Source organism: Pseudoliparis swirei, unplaced genomic scaffold (genome assembly GCF_029220125.1).
Source record: "Pseudoliparis swirei isolate HS2019 ecotype Mariana Trench unplaced genomic scaffold, NWPU_hadal_v1 hadal_28, whole genome shotgun sequence".
Lineage (NCBI taxonomy): Eukaryota > Metazoa > Chordata > Actinopteri > Perciformes > Liparidae > Pseudoliparis > Pseudoliparis swirei.
This window is the reverse complement of record NW_026613264.1, coordinates 527,583-551,228: the sequence shown is the minus strand read 5'-3', so window position 1 is coordinate 551,228 and position 23,646 is coordinate 527,583. Positions and strand designations below refer to the sequence as shown.

At 44.0% G+C, this 23,646-nt stretch overlaps 1 protein-coding gene across 4 annotated transcripts; it reads right to left on the bottom strand.

The window, feature by feature from the left end:
* Positions 1 to 26: 26 nt before the first annotated feature.
* Positions 27 to 23,646, bottom strand: LOC130191209 (brain-enriched guanylate kinase-associated protein-like). 4 transcript variants are annotated; one of them, XM_056410862.1, is made up of 7 exons: positions 23,597 to 23,646; positions 14,287 to 14,442; positions 12,519 to 12,680; positions 10,194 to 10,260; positions 8,301 to 8,408; positions 7,446 to 7,529; positions 27 to 3,998 (listed from the first exon to the last, which is right to left on the bottom strand). In XM_056410862.1, exons 2-7 carry the CDS (start codon positions 14,355 to 14,357, stop codon positions 2,496 to 2,498), a joined length of 1,995 nt encoding a protein of 664 aa, XP_056266837.1. In that variant the 5' UTR covers positions 14,358 to 14,442; positions 23,597 to 23,646; the 3' UTR covers positions 27 to 2,495. The 4 variants fall into 4 exon arrangements, with proteins under 4 accessions (XP_056266837.1, XP_056266838.1, XP_056266836.1 ...); XM_056410863.1 differs by lacking the exon at positions 12,519 to 12,680; XM_056410861.1 differs by lacking the exons at positions 14,287 to 14,442; positions 23,597 to 23,646 and having other exon boundaries at positions 12,519 to 13,594.

Sequence of the window (23,646 nt, the reverse complement as noted above, 5' to 3'; positions counted from 1 at the left end):
GCAAAACAATATCCTTGGAAGCCAAATGATGTATTTCCCAACACTCATCTTTATTAAGTAAATAAACATACATTAAAAATATATAACCATGCATGAGACAGACACACATTGTGACGTGTAGACGGCTGTTGTTCCTGGAACGAGGCTGGAGGTGGAACAGGACCGACCCGCTTCAGCTTCTTCATTCAGGGTCAACACATTCAATAAATATATTAACAGAAACTGGATGAAAAAATAGTCATAGTGTAATAACAATTATGGAAGTAGTTATCTCTATTGATACATTATGTCCACAACAAAAGATAACCATATGTCCCCTCAGACCCGCTGTACATGTGTTACATTCACTCCTTTGTGTGTACCTATGCATCGTATGAAGTAGGACTACAATCGGAGTCTTTTTGTGGTGCACGTTCACCTTCATAACATGCCAGGACATAAAGAAGAGATGCAGTTTTTAAATCTTAAAAAAAAACAGCCTTAAGCCAGTTTCCAAATGTGCAGGAATGGGAGAGGAATAAGCGTGGCCTTCCTGAAGAGTCTGTGTGACGGCCGGAGGGCAGAGCTGAGCTCAGACTATTTAGCTTTTCCCTTTTTGCCATTCCTCCCAGATCTATAGAGCTACGCAGGCGGGAAGAAATCCTTCGAATAACTGTCATGCCAAAGGTCGCACGGATGATCATTTTCATGTTGTCCTCATCTTTACGACTGAGTGGAGGAGGAGACGGCGGCGGGACAACCTCCTGCGAGTACTTCTTTAATTTAAGAATTATTATCATCGCTGAACTTCTTCAACAGGACAGCGTGTCTTTGACACTTTCTATGTAAGCATATATTCACGCACGCCTTGCTTATTTTCACAGTGTTCTCTCTAAAATAGTCTAATTCAGCATGCTGGTTCAAAAAAAGAAAAACACTGACTCTACATTCTGTCTTGAATCAATTCTTAGTAGCGCCTCTGTACACTTTTTTGTGCAATTATTGCAGAACTGCCAGATTATACGGAGAATTTCCTCATTAATCTCTCCTAAAAAAGCGAGAAGAGCCAGCACTCACTTGTTTTGGTTTGTGCAACAGTGCTAAGAGTTTCTGTCGGTGCAGAAATGTTGCTGCGTGGACCAGATTATCAGACTGGGATTAAGCTTCCTTCGTCTTTTACTAAAACCACAACTTCAATGAAGATCTCCACTGAAAAATATCCCCAGTCTAAGAACGGGCTTAATCCCAGAAGCTGGCCTTGTGTGTGTGTTACGTCCAACAGGAGGAACACACGGTAACAACACATCAGGTTATACAGTATGTACACAGTTGTCATGGAGACCATTCTGTCCCCTGAACAGGATTAAGGCAATGTCACAGGTGTCTTGTCTTGTGTATGAGGGGAGCTTCTGTGCAGCCTCACTTTAACACAAAAAATAAGAACAGTTCCAGAAAGAATCCTGCAGTTTCTACTATGTGTATATTCCTTTAGCTTTTGTTTTACCTGGCAATGTTTTGTCATTGTATTTATTTATATTTATATTGATATACAGGGACTTAAATAGAAGAGTGAGAGCGCTGGCGTCAGAACGGAGCTCTCGCCATCTATATTGCTATAAATATGACACAGCTTTTACATCAAAAACAAGCTCTTGTCTAGACAGTTTGAAAACGGAAATAAAACTTTGTAGTCAGTGGCGATTACAGATAATGTTTCTATGATAAATAATTGAGCTGGAAATGAGTTTGTCCATCTTATTTCTGCATTTTGCAGCATGCATATTGTTCCAGACGAAACAGGAGAGTGAACACGTCTTTTGAACAGCTTGCAGGATCCACGAGCACGACAAGTCTTTTGCTGCTTTTACTGACAGAATTTAACACCAAAGAAAAGGAGAACATTGCACAGGATGTTCTTGTTGGTCTTTGTTGTTGTTTTTACCCGCGGCCCACGAGCGATAATGATCATCAAACAGCAACAGACAGAACCTCTGCTCTCAGGTCGCTGCACCGCATCATGACGCACAATATGCCGTTTGTGCACTCAGTCAAGATGCACTGAGTGTTTGCACTAGTTTAGCAACCCCAGATAGTTTATTATTTAATGTTAATGTCATCTGTCTAATGTTTAGTCTAATTTATCACCAATAGTACAGGTGAGGCCTTCAGCCGCCCTCTTGTACAGCGCTTTATTTACTGTAATCTGCATTTCCTGTAGTTATTATCATACTTTCTGTTGCACTTCTGGTTGGATGCCAAACTGCATTTCGTTGCTCTGCACTCGTACACGTGTAATGACAATAAAGTTGAATCTAATCTAATCTAATAGAAAAAGTGTTGCAGACTGCAAGAAACGTGCCTTGGCTAAAAGATACATGAAACAACATCTGAATACCCAATCTCACCACATATGTGTTTGGTGACGGGATCTTTTGAGACATACGGTACGGTACAGTAAGTTCATCATCATCATCATCTTCGTCATGCATAACATTCGTTGCTCCGTGGCTCTCGGCTCAGTTCAGCAGCGTCCCGTAGAGCTGGGCCTTGGTCAAACTGTCCTTCCTCGTCAACCCCGTGCTGCCAAACTCTTGGTATCTTGGAGAGGACTTCTTTGGGAGCGCGGGGCCGACGCTGAGGGCGGAGCTGGAGCTCGGGCGGGGCCGAACACTCGGCCTGGGGCTGGGGTAGTGCTGCAGGCTGGAGGCCTCCAGGGAGCTTTGGCGTAAGGACTCGGCGGAGCCGTCTGCGCCCAGACGAACGTCGTCCTTCTCCTTCTCTTTGGAGCTCAGTGAGAGGAGCAGACTGCACTCAGAGTCCCGCCCGTCCTCCTCGCCTCTGGACGGCGCCGATGTTTTCTCCTGCTTCCGATGCTTCGTCGGTTTCTGGCCGCGGCCGGGGGACCGGGCGCCCGCGGCGAAACACTGGTCCAGGACACGGCCGCGGAAGACGTCGCCTCCTTCTCGGAAGCTGCTGTAGAGCGACCCCTCGGCCTCGCCGGGAGGGCCGATGGCAAAGTGGCGCTCGGAGAAACCGTACGGAGAGACGCGCCCCGCGAGGTCGCGGTAGGAAGAGGACAGCGCGTTGATGTCTTCCACGCTGAGTCGTCTCCAGCGGTTGCTCAGGTCGTCCTCGGGGACCTGGAGGTCACCGTCCCGAGCTCCTCCGCGGGCCTGGCCCGGCCCGATCGTAGACCCCGTGCTGTGAGAGGAGGCCAGGCGAGGGGCGCTGGAATGGTACGGTTCACTGAAGCAGGAAGCAGCCCTCGTGTACGCTGCTGAATCGGCCTTCTGCGGGCTCCTGGGGGCCACCATGTGCTGGATGCTGAGAGACTTGGGGAAGCTTTGACTGTCTTTGTCATAGGAGGTCGTACTTTTGCGCTCATAGTCCCCACTGACACCCTCCCGCCAGTCCATGTAGAGACCCTGGTGGGAAGAGGATAAGGTGCTGGCAGTGCGCCCACCACCGCCGCCGCCAGCGACGCCTCCCTTCTCATCCGACACCAGGCTGAAGCTGGAGTAGGAACTCGAGGCGGGCAGGCTACCGGCGCCGAAATCCTCGTGGTGGTGGAAGGAGGACGGAGGCTCGTGGTGGGAGAAGCTTTCGGATGGGCAGGCCTCTTCATCCGGGTTGCTGTCGGTGGAGTTCTGGGCGGGCAGCCGGAGCGCGGCGGCGCCGCGGAGGTCGACGCTCGGCCTGCGCTCCGCGTTCTGCCATCGTTCAGGGCGGTAGAGCGCCGTGTCGCTGCAGCACAGGTCGGATGTTTTACATGAGGTGCGACGGTGCAGGTGATCGGTGCTTCCCGTTGCCGGGAGAAAATCTCCGTCCGGTGGCTGCGGGCTGGCCGCGCGGGTCACAGGGCAACTGCTTCCAGGTTCAGGCTTTGCCAGCACCGTGGCGATCACGGCTGCGGGAACAGCGTCGGAGTAATTGGAGTGGCACATTGCGACGGTGGCTCCGCTGCCCCGATTATGTTTCTCCACGTGGGAACTGATGCGTTCCTGGAAATCCAGCGGCAGCTACAACCGACAAAGAAAGGGACAAAAGAAGTTCCATGTAACTGGGGAATAAAAACAAAAATATACACGACCGTTCAAAAGTTTGGGGTCATCCAGACAATTTCGTGTCTTCCATGAAAACTCACTTTTATTTATCAAATAAATTGAACATTGAATAGAACATATAGTCAAGACATTGACAAGGTTAGAAATAATGATTAATATTTGAAGTATTAATTTTGTTCTTCAAACTTCAAGCTCAAAGGAAGGCCAGTTGTATAGCTTATATCACCAGCATAACTGTTTTCAGCTGTGCTAACATAATTGCACAAGGGTTTTCTAATCAGACATTAGTCTTCTAAGGCGATTAGCAAACACAATGTACCATTAGAACACTGGAGTGATAGTTGATGGAAATGGGCCTCTATACACCTCTGGAGATATTTCATTAGAAACCAGACGTTTCCACCTAGAATAGTCATTTACCACTTTGTATACCACAATGTAAAGTGTGTATTCTTGATTAATGTTATCTTTATTGAAAAAACAGTGCTTTTCTTTGAAAAATAAAGACATTTCTAAGTGACCCCAAACTTTTGAACGGTAGTGTACATACCGGTAGATGTTTTTGTGACAGCAGTATTTAAATCTAGTCAAAAACAATCTCTGAAAAAATGAAGAATTTCTCAACAGCTCTTCTTAATTATTCATAGAACCAACTTGAATCTCTTAAATGCTTTCTTTAGTCCTTTTATCCATAGTTCTGGTTTAGAAAGTAATTCAAATTCAAAGCACACAGCTTGTGTTTCTCAGAGGAATTGCACTTCTCGGCCCTTCTCATAAAATTGTCAGGAAAATGCTGAACACAAGCTTTATGTCTTTAATCGTTTGTCTGCTTTCCTTTTCCCAAAACAAGATCATTTGTTTGTCTATTCCAACATTTTCTTCTGTCGTTTCCTGTTTGTAGTTCCATTAAAACAAATGATGTAATTGGAAAATTATTAAAAATATATATATTTTTGGACATTCTTTGTGTCTCTGTTCTTCTCTCTCTTCCTCTCTCGTCTCACGCTCACAAACAGGCAGACACTCCGTGTGATTGGCGGATGTTTGAGAAGTGTTCCTGGTTTCTTTGTGCCTATTAAAGTTGGTCGGGATGAGGAGGAACTGTCCCTGCCACACGGAGCTCTCTCTTTTCTCATCTCTTTCTTTATCCTTTCATCTTTCTCCTCTTGCTCCAATGCCTTCATGGACCAAGAGGCCCTTATTCCTCCTCTCTCTCTCTCTCTTTCCCTCTTTCTTCTGTCTACGATCAAACACATCGTTAACACAGGGAACGGCTTAGATTCAAATTAAACTTGTGCTCCGGGCTTCCAGCTGGGAATAGAGAAGAAAAAAAAGATAAAATACTGACTTGGCTTTGTTAAGAAATAGAAACTTGCCTCAGCATAAAATAACCAGCATCTTAAGTCTGAGCTATTTTTAGCACTGCCTCTCTCAGAGGAATTGGAAATGGAAAGTAGGTGAGGCTGTGAGGGGGGGCGGGGGGGGGGGGGCACACAATGATGTACAGTGTGTGTGTGTGTGCTCAGCATTAGCTGCTATCTGAGGGAGATCTTAATGAACACACAGTGTTGATCCACGCGGCAGCACACCCACACACGTCTGCAGGTCTTGTTCCCTTTACGGAAATAAAACAAGTGTTTTAATGGTGATGGAAACGCCACTTACCGTTTGTGTCATTCTGGCAATTCAACGGCTATTTCTTTAAAAAAAACTCTACGAATGGAGTTTTGCATTTCCATGTTTTATAACTAAATTATTTTATTGAAAGCGAGACCATTTAAAATGTATTTTTCCTTAATTGACTTTTTGCTGAGCCTCTGCCCCATAATGACCACGACTGCCCCGTTAAGCGTGTTCACACGGCGCACACGCAGCGTGCGTGAACAACAACGCACGATTAACAACTCCAAAAATGTGCTATGATCTTTTAAAAATGGGTCTTTAAGTTGACGCATACGTTTGAAAAAGCGAAGCTCATTTCTAGCCTTCATTTCACGGTCGCTAACAAATTTGATGAGGGGAAGCTAGCTGGCTAAAGCTAATGCTATTGCTAACGAACAAAGTGTTTCCAAGGGACCTGTTACGACCAAACGCCTGTCGAAGGTGGACATGGAGAGGCAGCATTGTGTGTATTGTACAGTAGATCTAGTTGGCCGTGGTATGATCGTGAAGTCATATGCATTGCAGCGTCTGTGATGTAACAAGTCAGACGCTAACTTTCAGTTTTCTATCTTTATACAATTCTCTTTTTTAATTTTTTTAATCTAGCGCCATCTCATTATTTCCCGTTTTGCTGAGTGGCTGCTGCTCTTCTGAAGTTACATTGTGTTATTATGAGTTCGTCCAAATAACCTCCAGCCTGCTTTCTTTGTCCATCGCTGGGTTCATTTAAGGTGGAATCAGAATGAGATGAAAAATCCTTTCAGAGGTTTTTGAAGTTGAATTGTCCCATTTTTTTAACACAAAATTATAAATGAGAACCGATGAATATCTAATTATCTAAGAATGTATTTGTATAGAGTACTTCATTCAATTATCAGCCCTTTTAAAAAGTATAACCTTTATTCTTTTGTGCATCAGGTGTCATCTCAGAACAGGCTTTCTTTCTTTCATTCATTATGCAAAGCCGGGGGGGGGGGGGGGCACTTCAAACAGCAGACCTCCATCAGTCCCCCTGAAGAGGCAATGAGCTCCGTGCCTCCATCTTATTGAGGAGACCGCTCACCAAGGCTGAAAGCTACACGGACGCCACATCGGGAAGCTCTCTCCATCACGGAGACAATGCATCGAGGCGAGTTCATGAGCAGGCTAATTATCCACACACTTCATACAGTTCAGTAAAGATGTCCTTGTATCCATCAAAGCTCATGGCTGTTTCAGGTTTGCTAAAAAAAAAAAAACAATTCCCTAAATAAATACAGAATATTTGACCTCAGTGTCCTTGATTTGGTAAATCAAGTAAATAAATTGAAGTCCATTCCATCATACAAACCGCTTATCCTCATCAGGGTCGCGCTGGAGCCGATCCCAGCTGACATTGGGCGAAGGCAGGGTCACCTGGACAGGTCAGAGGTCATCTCAGGGCTCACATAGACAGACAACCATTGACACTCACATTCACACCTATGGGCAACTTAGAGATCAGTTAACCTGCTGCATGTCTTTCGGAGGAAGCCGGAGAACCCGGAGGGAACCCACGCTGAGAACACGCTCCACACAGAAGGACCGCCCACACCGGGAATTGAACCCTCGGCCCTCTGGCTGTGAGGCGACAGTGCTAGCCACTACACCGCCGTGCAGCCAAAATGGAAGTCATTTGTTTAAATTGTTTTAACTTATAAATCCCACAGTCAGCACACACGTGTAACGCAGCACCGCATTGGATGTGGATGTGGAGCTCACCTCAGACGGCTGCTGCGCCCGGCAGTGAGACGTGGAGCCCTGCAGCAGCTGGGCGGCCAGGTTGCAGTCCTTTCTGTACAGATCCTGTGAAAGACACACACATTATCCCCTGTCACCTCATTCATTCTTGTCTCTTTGTAGTCTTTTGCATCTCATGTGGTCGTTTTGCATCTCTTTATGGTCTTTAAAACGTATATACATCCCATGTTATCACTAGTACATTCAAAGCTTGCTCTCTGGAGGAAAGGCCTGCCTTCTTGCCACTGGCTCTTACTATTATCCTCCCATTCTAAATGAACCTTGACCTTGGATTGTCAAAATACTCTCCAGCTCAGAGGCTAGTGTTGTGTTAAAATGGTCACATTGAACAACGAGACAACGTCTCATCTCACCTGGAGCCCCCAGTCGAACAACCAGATCGCCACATGCCCCTGAGCTCACATCTCAGCTCCAGCTCCAGACTCTAGCAGCCCGGAGGATGCCCATTAATTTCGGAATAATTAGTATAAAACCCAGTTGCTTAGAGGTAATTCCTCTTATCTGCCGTGGCTTCAGAAAGCAGTAATATCCACAATGTTGCAAAGATGTTGTGGGTATTAGTCTTTTTGAAGCAATAGTGAGTTCTCAGAGAAACTGGACGAGTTGTGGAGTTGAAGAGGAGCTAAGAACGACGGATGAGGCGAGGAGACAAACCTATGTGGCCCTTAATCCCCCAGACTACTGCCTCGTGTTAGGGCTGGAAGGAAGAACATGATTTATTTATGTCTTCAATTGAACTTTAATTTTATACGAGTGAGCAAAATGCTGACGGTGATGTCAGAGCTCGGTTCACACGATGCAGCTCCGGCGACTCACGTTGTCCTCTCTGAGTTTCTTGATCGTGATCTTTGAATTCACGAGGTGGTTGTTGAGGAGGAGGATTTCCCGGCTGAGGGTTCTCTTCTCCTCTTCGTGGTGCTGGGACTACAGCGTGAGAGAGAGAATCGACAAGGGAGAGGAGGAATTGAAAAACAAAGCAACATTTAAAAAAAACAAAGGATGTGAGAAGTTGACTGAATGGATGATGGGTGAAAGGCAGGAAGTAAAAGGTGAGAGAAACACGTCCTGTTAACGAGAGAAGGAGGAGGGAGTCGACTGGAGAGAAATACGACGAGAGAGCAGGGGAAGAACAATTAGAGAACGAGAGCCGTAAATCACTATCGGAGCCGGCAGCAGGTCTTAATTAAAAGAAGATTACACTTGCCAGCGCTCATATCATATCAATTACTCTGGGAGAGAGAGAAATAGAGGGGGGAGAAAAAGAAAAAAGAAAGAGGGAGAGAGTGAGAAAGATAAATAAAACACTCGTTCCATTTTCAGTGAATACTGTCAAAGAAATGCAAAATGCCTGACAGTTCAGAGCCAGTGGCGGAGAGCCTAACGATGGAGCTGTCGTCTCGTTGGCTACACCGTCATGCGGTTTAGGACAGACATTCACAGTGCATTATATCATAATAATAATAATAATAATAATACATTTATTTTATAAGGCGCCTTTCAAGGCACTCAAGGTTGCCGTACAACACATTAAAAACAGGTCAAGGATGGACACAAGTAAAGAAGCAGAGCAGTCTGCAGCAGAGCCACCATGAGGGGGAACAAGTCAGGCAGAGGCCGACCTCAAAGATGAGTTTTGAGGTGAGTTTTGAATAAAAAGATTGAGTCCATGTTTCTGATGTCAGGGGGGGGGGGGGGGGTTCCAGAGGGGCGGAGCGGCTCAAGGCTCTTGACCCCGTGGTGGACAGACGAGCTGGGGGTCAGTCAGGTCGATGGAGGAGGCCGACCCGAGAGACCGAGACGACCCCCTGACCCCACGGAGCTACAGCCATCCATATATTTGCTCATGTTTATTATAATGTTATAGACAGTTTATAACACAATATCATAAACTAAAGTCGGGGCTGTAGTGGGAATCGTCCGTCTAACAGCCTCGGTGAAGCACATCGGTCTTCATGGCAGGAGACAGGATGTGATTGTTTTATTTATTTTTAGGCAGAGATCATTGGGATTGCCATTTCTTTTGATATCATGTCATGCGATGATATTTCGAGGGGGGAATATGTTCCTTTTGTTCAAGTCTGTTCCAGACAGGCAGGCGGGGACAAAAGCAGCTATAATCAACTCAGACGTGTAATTAAAAGTTCTGAAAGGCCCGAAACTTACAAGTTCAACTGAAAAACAGTGAAGAATAAGAGTATTTCATAAAGAGCAAAGCGAGTGATGAGCTTGCCGTCAATATTCTTGCAACTTGCTGGTGGTTCAATAACAACTTCCCGCAGTCCTTTTACATTAGTGTGTATGGGGGCAGACGAGCCCTATGGATCAAACTTCTGATGCGATTACAATCCACTTTAATCAAGATACTCTAAATCACGAGGTCAGATTTAGCTGTTAAGCTGCCTCATATTCTGCTCTCATACTGGCTGATAAAGACTAAAGCAGGGGGGGGGGGCACTCAGGGTACCTGGCTTGATGTGCTGCTGCTGAGGTGACCGGAATAGCAGTTGGCTGTAATGGTTCTCTAACAGGGGGTTGCATGGCGGGTAAGAACAATTACTTTGGACATTGATTGCCCTCCCCATGTGATGATGTAATGGCTCTGAGGAAGACGAGGAGGCTCTGCTGCTCAACAGTGGCAACTGGAGGGACCGTTTTTAGACAACGTGGGGTTAAAACGTCAGACACGACCCCTCCGGATGAGCCTCTTACGGTGCTGTGCATCTTGTCCTCCAGATCCTGGTTGATCCTCTGAAGAGCTGCATAGCTACTCTGGATCCTGGAAGAACAGAGAAGAACCACGACGGCCCGGTTACAAGACACACCAGAACACATGCAGAACTTTTCATACAGCCACAAATAAAATATCTAAATATATATGATATTAATATTGTATGATAGGATGTTAGTACATAGCAGATTAGCACCGACTCTACAGTTTAAGACTAACATGTTTATTTGTTCTTGTATTTCTCCTCTTCCCTAATGGAACAGGACCTCTACTCTACGTGTTCACTTGTTCCCGGTGTTTTGCGTCACGTCGCCTCTCAGTTCAGTTATTCATTTTCAAATTAGCTAGCAGGCCTGAGAGAGTGTTAAAAAACCAACATGTACAGTTTGTCTCCCCTAACCAGACAGATATGGAGAGTGGGCAGTGGAGACAAGAAGCACAGACACATCATGAAACTAGAATGGGAACTCGGTAGAGCGCATACCTTCGCATATCACAAGATTGGGCATTGAATTATGAACATGTTGGCATTAGCTGCATGCCAATTGGATGAAAATTGACCGCGCTATGGTAAAAAGAAGATTTTGACCTTTTCATGACCTTGACCTTGACCTTTGACCCGATCGATCCCAAAGTCTAATCAAATGGTCCCCGGATAATAACCAATCATCCCACCAAATTTCATGCAATTCAATAAGATGTTGACCTTTTTCATGACCTTGACCTTGACCTTTGACCCGATCAATCCCAAAATCTAATCAAATGGTCCCCGGAAAATAACCAATCATCCCACCAAATTTCATGCGATTCGGTTTACAACTTTTTTTGTTACGCGAATAACACGCATACAAATAAATAAATAAATACACGGCGATCAAAACATTACCTTCCGCATTTTCAATGTGAAGGTAATATATAAATAAATACACGGCGATCAAAACATAACCTTCCGCATTTTCAATGCCAAGGTAACAAAGGCCTGAAAGAGATGAGAGCTGGCACAAGGGGAGCGTGAATGAAGAAGAAAGAGTGGCACTGGGAGGAAAATGGTTCCCTGATTGATGGAGAACAAACAGAAGCAGCCATGATGAGCACCACTCTGCGTCATCAACAGGCTCCGATGGTTACGACGAGGTTGATCGTAACAAATAAAGGTCGAATTTGTGCATAGCCTAAGACACAGGTGTCCAACACAAGGCCCAGGGGCTGAATCCGGCCCGCCACGTCATTGTATGTGTCCCCTGGCGGCTTGAAAGACATACGATCACCTTTTCTTTGAAAAAAATATACTTGTATTTTGAAGGTTTCAAATAAAATGGGTTTATGTGATAATATTAGAGAAATGTTTGCATGTGAAATATTTCTACACTCAAATAAAATATAATCGAATGCAAAGAGAGTTCATATATATATATATATATATATATATGTATATATATATTATTTTTAAATTTTCTTTGTTATTTTTCTTTATTTTATATTAATTTTTCTAATTTATTTTATATTAATTTAGGATATGAATATATAAGCATATTTTTGCTTCTACCTATACCTTTCAGTCTTTCTGTTTTGTATGTGGCCCCTGACGGCTTGAAAGACATACGATCACCTTTTCTTTGAAAAAAAAAAACTTTTATTTTGAAGGTTTCAAATGAAATGGGTTTATGGGATAATATTAGGGAAATGTTTGCATGTGAAATATTTCTACAATCAAATAAAATATAATCAAATGCAAAGAGAGTTATTTAACTATATGTTCGGGAGTACCGGTAGTTTATACAGTTTCGGTTACACCGGCCCTTTAAGAGGCAGCCGTGATGCTGAAGTGGCCCACAGTGAAAAGGAGTTTGACGCAAACAGCACATTGTACTTTTAATGCTAAATAAATCTCCAACTAGAAGACCACAGAAAGAAAGAGGGGCTTCCGACACCTTGAGGAAACAGAAATACCCAAAGGGACCCCCAAAGATGTACGGGCACAATATTCATTCATATTTAATTGTATACCAGGTGTTGTTTACTTGTATGTTTTCCATCTAAGTCTGATTATCCGTATTTGGTCATTATGCTATGTTAAGTATTACGTATTATTTTTAGGAATTCTTGTTTGATGTTTACCAATATCGACTTAAATTCTTGGGATACTGGACTGCAACTCAGCCGAGTGACCCCGTCACGGCCTTCACTAACAACCTCTTCATCTTCATCACCTCATTTCCTCGTGGACACAACACAACTTTGCTGGGTTTCCTTCCTGCTGGGGAAGCTACAGTTCTGCACGCCGTCACCGACGTGTTCTCACACACCTGCGTAGTTTCTCTGTAAATTTCTCCAGTTCCTCCTGGGCCCGACGCAGCTCCGTCTCCAGGTACTGCCGAGTGGAATCGAACTCCGTCTCCACCATCTCTAGTTTGTGGGTGGTGTACGACAGTCGCTTACGGAGGTCCTCCTTGTGGTCGTGGAAAGAGCTGAACGTGCAGCAGAGAGGGAGAGAGAACGGGGAGACAGTGTCGCGAAACAGAAATACTTTTATTGTGGAGAAAACACAGAGAGAGAGAGAGAGAGAGAGAGAGAGAGAGGTATCGGGATGAAGTGCAGCTTGAGTGTGATTCAGTTTGAAGCGAGAGAGGTCTGAGGCCGGGGGAAGCAGTCGGTCCGATGGGGGGGAGGAGATGCATGGAGAGTGAATACTAATCATTTCCCATTCACAGCTGGGAGAGGAGCTCCCATAGGTGTACTGGTGGAACCCATTACACAACCCCCTATTGGACCTCTGAACGAATAGGAAAAGATGCGTTGCCCCCAGACACAGACCACAGGTGATTCATGGAAGAATAACATATAAAATGGACCACGGTTTTGTGTGCCGGTGAGCTTTAAAAAAAGGATGGAAAAGACAGAAAGAGCATTAGAGGAAAGAGGGAGAGGCCACAATAACACAGATTCAACCAGCAATAACATCAGGGAGCAATCATGTGAGTGCGGGTGATGAAAACACACACTGGGAATGACTGGATGAATGGATGGGGATATTGGAAGGATATTGTGAGCCCTGGGGGATCGAGCATTTTGCCAGACTGATGGATACTTGGCTCAGAGAAAAGTTTACTGCTGCCAACCAGCAGGCGCAATGAGCGCTCCTCCTCGTCCTCCTCGGCCCAGAGCCTCGACGAGGAAGAAAGAAGAAGAAGATGGCATCCACAGAAAGACAGACAGACTGTGTTGTCAACACGAGGGATGGACTACACCTTCAATATCTGGGTGGGTTGAATAGTTCAAAAAAATCAAGTCTTCATCGAGCTTCGAGAAGTCTGAATAGAAGTAACCGAGCAAACATGAGACATTAAGGTCGACACTGAGATCGAAATAGTAAATAAGCACCTTGTCGTGTGCAAAAACACCAGAAATATGCACCACATTGGAAAGGAATAGATAAACAATTTGAATGAATGCAAATGTCTTTGTGAAAGTGTAGGCCCTGATACCACTGTCACCACGGGTTTGCTAAAAGGAGCATTTCGACATTTGTCTTCACATCTCTTTGTTTTTTGTTGTTGTTTTGTTTGTATTTTATTCAGTCAATCAAATCAAATACAATACAATATTATCCTATATAATATACAAAAGAGAAAGACTGAAAAGGTATAGGTAGAAGCAAAAAATGCTTATAAATTCCTATCCTAAATTGAAATCAAAATAAATCAGAAAATTAATATAAAATAAAGAAGAAAAATATATATATATATATATTTTTATATACTACCACATACATCTTCCATATTAATACGTTTTTAATTACATTTATAACTCTCAGGAATTGTTTTTCTTTAAATGAACGAACACAATGTATTTGTGTCCTTGACTGTTGTAGTTTAATGCAATAGAGCGTCAACGTGGATGTAGATGTCAGCTGACACGAGACGAGAGATATGAAGATGAGTGATGGGAATGAATCGATGCCACATTATGCTTTTAATGGCTTTTTAACGGTCGGGACCCGTTTCCTCTCGTCAAAATGAATGAATGAGGCTGATGTGCAGAGTTCAACACGTTCCCCAGACCGACTCATCTTACCTTCTTTTCTGATGTTTGCAACCATTTCTCTGTGTTTTGAGGGCAGTTTTGCCAATGTATATCTTTTTCATATTTGTCCCTCTGCCTCGGCTCTCGTGTGCGTGTCGTCGCCTCTGCTGCCGCTGGTCTGCTGGATGTTGACGTCAAGTTTGAACTCTAAACACAAAACAACAGTGAACGCTCTAAGTCTTGCCTGGGGAGGCAGATAGGGAGGAGTTGGCTATGATGACCCTGGCAAGAGAGCAGAGAGAAACAGCTTTGAAGTCCCACAGGCTGAGCAGCACATTTAGTTCTGTTGACTAAGGACAAAAACAGAAAATCTGAAAATGAGCTCGTTTGGTGTGATGAAGCACAGCTGGCTGTTAGATAAGTTCAGTAAACAAACGTAAATAGCATGCAGTACTTTGAATTATTGCGCGTCCAGCTGAGGTCTCGACTCTACATGCACAAATATCTTCTCCCTACATTTCTGCATCCCACCCAAGTATGTCCACATACTGTGTGTGTTAATATTACCAACATCAGTTACACTGCGAAAGAAAACTCAAACACTGATTGTAGAACAATATTCTAAATAAAATATTTCTATCAGTTGAGCTTCCTTTGCATAATGTACCTCTCTCTCATCGACTGAATGGAGCCTCCACAAACTATAGTGAGTTATTGACCGGCTAACCAGAGGGGTCGTTCCTCAATAAATCAGCCTCATGGTGAATATGTGTGAGTTTCCATGTCCGTTGTTCATCATCTCTCGGGCTATAGTGCTTAAACTCAGGATCTCCTGCACGACTTAATGACCTGTCACTAGCAAGCAGTTGATGCCAGAATGACAATTATTTATTTATGCTCGAGCATTTGATGTCTCTTGCTGATATAAATACCCAGACTCAAATAATTGCATCTGAAAATGGAAATCTATTCAGAGAGCTCTGGATTTCTCCGCATCTTGAAGCAGGCAGATGGTAAACGCATTAAGAGTTTGGAGGGTGTGTCTTTTAAAAAAAGTAAAAAGGAACGGACGCTTATCTGGTCCCATGAACGACAAACATGAGCACGTCCAGCTCACTAGTTTACTCCAGTAACCTAAGCGTGCATTACTTCATTAGCTGACTATCACTTGGGGTAAGGGTTAAATTAAAGTTCCATTCACAACTAGCACAACCCCTGTGGAACATGTATTCAATTCAATTCAAGTCAGTTTATTTGTAGAGCCCATTTTCACAAATTCCAAATTCCCCTCAGAGTGCTTTACAATCTGTACACATAGACATCCCTGACCTTTGACCTTTGACCTCACATCGGATCAGGAACAACTCCCAAACAACCCTTCAGGGGAAAAGGTAAGAACCCTTGAGGAGAGAACAGAGGAGGATCCCTCTCCAGGATGGACAGGTGTCATAGATGTCATGTGACCAGAAGGAATCATGACACACACATTAAAACACAGGAACAACACAATGAAGATGACAGAGTGTGTGAATACAGCATGGAAGCAGCTCCTGGATGACGTCACAGTTTCGGCTCACATGAGGTGCTTTGAGGGCTTCTTTCTTGGACATTTCTCCCCAGCAACAGCAGCCAACACGTCTGTTTAAAGTGAAGCTTCATGTTTAAAAACGCAAACTATCAAGAGTAAATGAAGGGGGTGATGCTTCACTAACTGTCACGATACCACCACAAACATAACTTCCACAAGTGCCGATATCAGCCATATAAACACCCTAATGTCTCATAAATGCATGAATAGAGAGCAGAAGCATGACTTATCGGTCCCTGCAGAGCGCCAGTCGAGCACTTCAACAACAAATGTTTTGTCGCCTGACGCAATTTCTAACGGCGCCACTGCTTATTATTTTTAATCTCCCTTCAACACTGGCTCAGGAAACAATGGCAGTCTCTGGAAACAATGTTCATAAAGTGGCAGTCGCCATTTTCTTATCTGCAAGAGGGAAGGAGAAAGAAGTGTGGTTGTATAGAAGCCATCCTCTCACGTCCAGACAACACGCTGCAGCGTCACGACTCCCCCAGAGCGACACGCAGCAGACCTCCATGGAAGGGAAACAGAATCCACACGAAGACACACATCTCATCCTCCGAGGTGAGAGGCTTCTGCTGCTCCGACACGGTCAGAGAAACTCAAAATAGCACCAGATGTGTAAAGCAAGCACACTTCCCCCACTCCGGTGTTCCTTTATCCTGATTAGTGTGGATGTTTGAGGAAAACAACTTCCCCAACGTGTGACACCGTATATCAGATTATGATCATCAGACAATGCAGACTACAGGGATTACAACAGACGGTAACCTACAGTTTCCACCACACATTCTGCCGGGATACTTTCTCTCTTTAATGGTACCGGTGTCAAGTGACTTGAACATAACTGAATGTGAAACCCGCTAAAGGTCACGCAGCCAGCCAGCATCCATCTTGGATCTACAATCGGCCCCGAATGGCGCCGCAGGGTGATTTACTAAAGTGAGCGACGGGAGGCGAGCGCAGTGGCCGCTGCCGACCAGATATACGATTCACAGGGACCAGATGAGGACTGTACACTTCAGTGGCCTCCCTCCTGAAGTCTGCTATGAAGTGAGAAACCTTCAAAATAAAAGCACGGTATCATTTTCATCAATGTCTTTAAGAAAAGGCGACCGTACATCTTTAAAGCCGTCGGGGGCCACGTCATCCCATCGTGGCGGGCCACATTCGGCCCACGGGCCTTGTGTTTGACACCTGACACCTTCAGTGAACTGCAACTCCATCTGCAAGTTTCCTGCTGCCAAAGCAGACGTCCTCCAGCGTGCTCCTGTCAGCTCGGAGCTCCTCGTCGTCTCTTTTATAGATACTTTACGACGCTGCATGGTGCAGTCCAGCTTTGGCTGGATCCCCATCTGTCACAGAGCGAGATCCTGCATGTTGCCGGGTTACCGTGCACCTGGCCGAGCAGCAGCTCTAACTCACAACTGTAGACATTATTTTGGAATCAATAAATAATACTGCATTTACTTCTGCTGTTTTTACACGTCGAAGACGATTAACTTTAATCCGATGTTAATGTCTTGTGGCTCTGGAGGGAGTTGTGGTTGGTCATTATTTCCTAAGAAAGGGCGGTCCAAAGTTGGATGATGGAGAGTCTGGGATCTCGTGTATTTGGACCTTGACCCATACTAGAAACTAAAAGTTATTATTTTTATTTGCCTCTTGCAAGTTTCCTGACTTTATGGACCTGTGCTACTACAGTTCTGGAGTACTCTCTACAATAATATATTCTTCCTAGCAATATTTTTTAAAGCTCTTTATTAATCAAAGGGTTCCTTGTAAAAACTCTTGACAGCTTTTTATCTCTTTAAGGTCCTGACAATTTTGTTTTTTACATCTTTCAAATTCATGCAATGTTGTTGTTTGAAGTTTTGATCTCTGGTCGAGTTTTGGTTTTGTCTCTTATATTTGTTCATGCATTTCCCCTTTAGAAAGTAAATATAACATGTCCGACGATGAAGAGAGAAACTCAGTCATGATTAAATAAAAACCAAGCACAGCTTCAGATGGTGGGCTGTGTTTCCCTGTGAAGAGTCACTGGGATCATCCCACTTAGGCTTCACCCTTCATTTGGTTTCAGCCCTGTCACAACGTCAGTGTAGGAAATAACATTTTTTTTAAACTAGAAATCTTTTCTAGAAAGTCTGCATGCACTCGAGAAAAAAAGATTGTAATCACAAAGATAAGCTTCTTTCAGAATTTTTAATAGGCAATAAACAGCTGAACCACGGCTTGAGTTGACATTATGTTCTGAAAAGATTATCTTGACTTCTTCATGTGGAAAGGATGAACAGAATCCTTCCTTCAAGTCGTATACTTCAGATCCATCAGGTCAAATTAAGTTCAAGCCACCTGTTCTTTAAAGATGTGTCTCTTCTCATCAGCAAAAACAACTCCAGCCGTCCGCAATTCAATCTCTTTGCAGCCCAGGGCTCACTGGTGAGAATCGACGTATATGTGACCTCCTTTGGTCTTTTTAACAATAGCTGCAGTATAAACTACAGCAGTTTAATACAAAAAAAGTCGACATTAATTCATACTAGATAACGATTGTATGTTTCATATTGCTGGACCTGTCCGTAATAACAAAATGTGTTTGTCTCTTTTTTCTATCAGTGTGTTTCCGGAGCTCCAGAGCGACACGCCGCCGAAGGCCAGCAGCATATTGTGGTCTTCACCCCTTCATGACCTTTCAAACAAGCAACAATAGTGAGACACAGAGGGAGAGAGAGAGAGAGAGAGAGAGAGACAGAGAGAGAGAGAGAGAGAGAGAGAACAAGATAGTGTCCTGAAAATAATAATCTACACATTGTGTTTGTTAGCACAGCCCGAGTTGAGATTTCTCCATTGTTAAATTTCTGCAAAGCGAATGAGTTCATTCCGCGGTGGGGTTGCCACGACAACACAGTCGTGACATGCCTTTGCTCCCCGCCCGGCGGAGAGCTGGACGGTCGCAGGCGGCTGAGAATGAGATGCAACAAAACGTCCACGAAGAAGCATTTAAAGTGTGAAGGTGTCCGGCTCACTGGTCTGCTGGTTCATCTTTATGAACATGATGTTTTGTGAAGCTTCTGTCTTTATTCTTCCTGCGTGGTCGGACACACGGTAAACGCTCACATGGAGTATTCCAGCTCTGAGTGTCACTTTGTCAGGACTGAAACGTGAACTGGATGGATTACCATGCACCTTAGTACTTAGAAGTGTTAATAACGTTAGTGATCCCTTTACTATTCATCAGCATGGTTTTAATTTGTCCTGGTTTATGACCCGGTACCTGTTCAACGAGTGGCATCCCCATTAGCCTCAGTTTGACTTGCACTAATTGAACTCTTCAAATCCCTGTCATCCAGTTGCCCACTATTTTTATTTGCTTGATATAAAATTTATAGTAATTTAAATCTGCAGTAATGCGCATTGACATAAACTTAATCAGCTTTTTGCTAAAACAGCGAACATTTGCCGATCTACACATTCTGCAGGCTCAGAGTAACATGTGTTTGAACTCGTGTTTTTTTCTTTGTCTCTCTTGTCAGCTCCGTTTTTAGTCCCTACCAATTATTGAAAACAATATGTGTCTCTTTAGCTGTTAAATGCTCCACGATGTTCACCAGCTAGTTGGTGAACCTGCATCTCGTTTGCTGCCCGGTCGGAGGGGAACAGGTGTGATGAGAGTGAGACTGAACCAAAACAGGAGAAATAAAGGCTGGAAAAACAAAGCAATGAAGGACACTAAACATCTCTGGACCTGAGGGGAACTGCAGGTCACCTGCCTGATGGACCGTGGAGGTCTGGATCGTGGAACATGTCTCCTACCAACTACGCCATGGCCCTGTTGAGACTCCGCCCACTCCTCCTCTCTACCGCCATCTGATGGATGGTGGAGGTCTGGATGATGGAATATGCCGACTACCAACTCTTCATCCACTCTGTCATCTTCACTGTGTTGTTCCTGTGTTTTAATGTGTGTGTAATGATTCCTTCTGGTCACATGACATCTATGACACCTGTCCATCCTGGAGAGGGATCCTCCTCTGTTCTCTCCTCAAGGGTTCTGACCTTTTACCCTGAAGGGTTGTTTGGGAGTTGTTCCTGATCCGATGTGAGGTCAAAGGTCAAAGGTCAGGGATGTCTATGTGTACAGATTGTAAAGCACTCTGATGGGAATTTCTAATTTGTGAAAATGGGCTCTACAAATAAACTGAAGTGAATTATTCTCAGGGTTCTTCACTACAAACAACTCCTTTCCCAAGTTATCATGTGATCGATTGTTTCTATCACATTGATTATAGTTGCTTGAAGTAGATGCAGTCTTTTGTTGTAATTTTTTTGTGTCCACAATCTCAGTGACTGCAAAATAGCAAATGAAGTCATACACTTATCAATAAGCCAATCACATTCTTATGAAAACGTTTAACGATAACGAAACATCAGAGAGGATTGAATGAACGGCTAAACACACATTCTGAATCTGAGTCCAGAGACCCCAGTGCACTTTGCCACGTCACAGTAAACCGTTCAGCTCAGCGCTGCAGAGCACAAGAAGCACAAAGGGCCATGATGACCACATTTTCCTTTGAAGAAAACATCCTGCGCTTTTCGACTTCAAGGCTTTTCTCTCTTTTTTTTTGGTTCTCTTTATCATCGCAGCCCAGGGTGGACATCTGGAAAACCCACCACGCCGCACACGGCCAGAGGCTGCCGGGCGTTGGTGAGCTCTGTGTCGCATGTACAGCACCCCAGGGTGCAATCGAGCATCGATTGAGGCGTAATGGTTGCAACCGGCGCACCGTTTGTTCAATGCTTGGCTCGTAAAAGTGCGACGCGTGTTCGTTTGTTTGATGAAATGCTTCTTGGTGAAACGGCGTGTTTTGTTGCATCCTGACAGGCCAGAGAACACACCGGTGATGATGTAAGAGGATCTGAACCATGACCCTGAACAAGGAGGATCAGGCCTACAGCGAATGCATTCATGAGCTGCAGGAGCAAAGGCAACATCATTAAAACAGCCTGGAGGGAGACATTGAGGTTCAGTTTAACCCTTAAAGAGCTCTATGTGAGGACAACAAACAGATCTCACTCTTCTGACAGACGACATCGAGTGTGTGTCTCCAGAGGCTTACGATGCTCCGCTGGCCCTGTCCTCTTGGTTTTGACGGAGACTTATAGACGCTCTGTGGCAGACAGGCGTATCTGCAATGGTCCAGGGAGCGAGGAGGGCGGTGAGGTGGGAAGTCAGAGGAAGAAGGAGTCTTAAGACTTCGACATGGACTAAATCCGAGAACACAGACACACATGCACACTCAAAGACAACCCCTTGGGTCCCCTCCAAGGCAGATCCCTCATCAACCATTTCCAGATGCTACAGTCGTCCTCACAAATTACTCCCACATAAATCTCTGATCTTAGCGCCTCCGAAATAATTAGACGGAAGAATGAGAGAGCGGGAAGGTGGTAAAGAGCCCCGGGCTAACCTGCAGGGAGCCTTCGCATAGCATCTGCTTTTGGATGCTACGTGCGTAGCTTAGCACGAGAGAGAAGAACAAATACAAAAAGGCTTTTTATGTATATTCCTCAAAGTCTGAGAAAGGCCCAGTAAGCAAAGTGGATCATGGGTAGATACAGATGATAAAGGGAAATGGAAACATTTTTAGAGACCTCATTAAAAGTTGCAGCAAGTCAAGTGAAACCCAAACTTTTTTTTCCTCAATGCTTTTTAATGAGCTGGCTGATTTTTAATCTTGTAATCCCTTTTCTGTCCAAAGCTAAACTCAACAGCTATAGTTGGTGCTCCGATACACAAATAAACTTCCGCTACCCTTCGACTCGTGGAAGTGCGTTGACATTATTTGACGATTGGACGGCGACAATCATTATTTTCTTGCTTTAGCTCAGTGGGGTAAGAGGGCCGTCCTGCAACCGCAGGGTTGTGGGTTCGATCCTTGAGCAAGGCACTGAACCCCCAGTTGCTTTGCTCCTTAATAACTAAGGATGGGTTAAATGCAGAGAACTAATTTCCCCTTGGGGATAAATAAAAGTGTATATTCTTATTCTTCTTCTTAAGAGAACATTTGAGATGTGAGATTTTCAATCCGCGTCTTTTGTCTCGTGAGACACAGCGTCCACTTTGAAGAGCTTCATGCACTCCTTTGCCCAATGTCTGCTTTGCATTTCAGTCTGACGGCGTTCGACTGAGACATTTGCATGACAGTTTTGATGAAAGTTTAAAGTACATTTTCATTGTCTGGATGGAACAAGTTAACAGAGCAGCAAACCAAATAATAATGTAACATAATACAAATTATAAATAGACATTACAGCAATCTCCCATACGAATTAGAGCAATATTCACAACATCGCTTACCACAAAGTTTGAATAACCTACATGAAAAGAAAAGAATCAAATATATTGTAAATTACTTTTATGAAGCTTATTTATTGGATTTTTCATATCTGTGTGCATCGTTTCTCCTGCATGTGGACAGTGACTTTGATCTGTGTTGTAAATGCACAATGCGCTCAATTTAGTGGGCATCCATCTCCACCAGCTTCCTCATAAAGCACAACAACAGCCATTGTTGACAAGTTGATATTATCGATGACGAGAATCATTTCACCAAACAGGAGGAGCGGAGCATGGGGGGCTGCTGAACGAGTTTGGTGGAGCTTATAATTAGTTTGGACAGCTTTCAAGACGTGTGCTTTCCAATTCTGGATCCATTTAAGTCGTTGGCTGTTCAAATGACCATATGTGGTGATGAAAAGTCTCTCTGTTATGAATTATGCTTAAAATGTTCGCTAGCGTTGCCTATGACGCAGTAGTGTACTGTAGATACTTTCATTTGACTGCCATCGTTGTTGGAGTAATACATTCATTGCATCCTATCCAAAAAAAAGGTTTAGCACTCATTTTTCACTTTTCTTTTTGTTTTATTATTCCACCAGATCATTTAAGCTCTTCCTATTGCACAGGAAGTCTATAACTCACTTTAAAGATCTAAAGTTTCCTCTGGACAGCACCTCATTCAAGGTCCTGTTTGCTTTCATGATGTAACAGGAAGCCGGGATCAACTCCACAGAGCAATGTTTCTTTACTTGCTCGGGGTGAAAGCAATTAACTTCTGATCAAGTAACGCTGACATGCAGATTATAAAAACACCTAAAGGCAATTTATAGAGGAAGACTTCACGATTCAGTCCATGAAATATTGTGTAATTAAACGTATGAATTAAAAAACAACAGGATGTACCCCTCTCGTTCTCTTGATCTATTCAAGGTGAGAAGTTTGTTTTAACGAGAACAACTTTCATTCATAATGGCCTCTCTGTGGTATCATCATGCCCACTGAATGAATATGAGAGTTAATTGAAGGCTGTGAAAACATTTGCCGCCTCATTATTCTCACGCCGATAAAATCCAAATGACGGCTGAATTGACTGAGCAAAAAGAGAATGCAGATTTACTTCAGCCAAACAAAACTAGTCTTCAGGAGCCTCAGTTCTTAGAACGCAGAGATTACTGTGACAACAACTTCAGTTCCCTGGAACACAACGCACAACACGTCTTCATATTCTCCAAACATACGGCGCCGCTGAATGCACAGCAGTCTACCAACGCTGCTGAGAAAGCACTCAGACGATGCAACACATGGACAGAATGGCACAGCTACTACGAACAACCAATATGTGTGTACTAAGTGTGACACATCAACTACACACACTTATCTTACAATAGCTATAAAACCAGGCATGCACTTCTTATCTGTTTTCGCCTTACCGTTTATGTGCTTTACGCCTCATCTTCTTCAGATAAGATCACAATATTCA

What these genes read in the sequence shown, in the direction of transcription:
- LOC130191209 (XM_056410861.1), bottom strand. Translation starts at nt 12,910, where the DNA reads ATGATTAGTATTCACTCTCCATGCATCTCCTCCCCCCCATCGGACCGA. An exon ending in TTTACAGAGAAACTACGCAG is followed by an intron (nt 10,261 to 12,518) that starts GTGTGTGAGAAC and finishes CTGTTCTTCCAG; the next exon opens with GATCCAGAGTAGCTATGCAG. An exon ending in GGGCGCAGCAGCCGTCTGAG is followed by an intron (nt 3,999 to 7,445) that starts GTGAGCTCCACA and finishes TGTCGGTTGTAG; the next exon opens with CTGCCGCTGGATTTCCAGGA.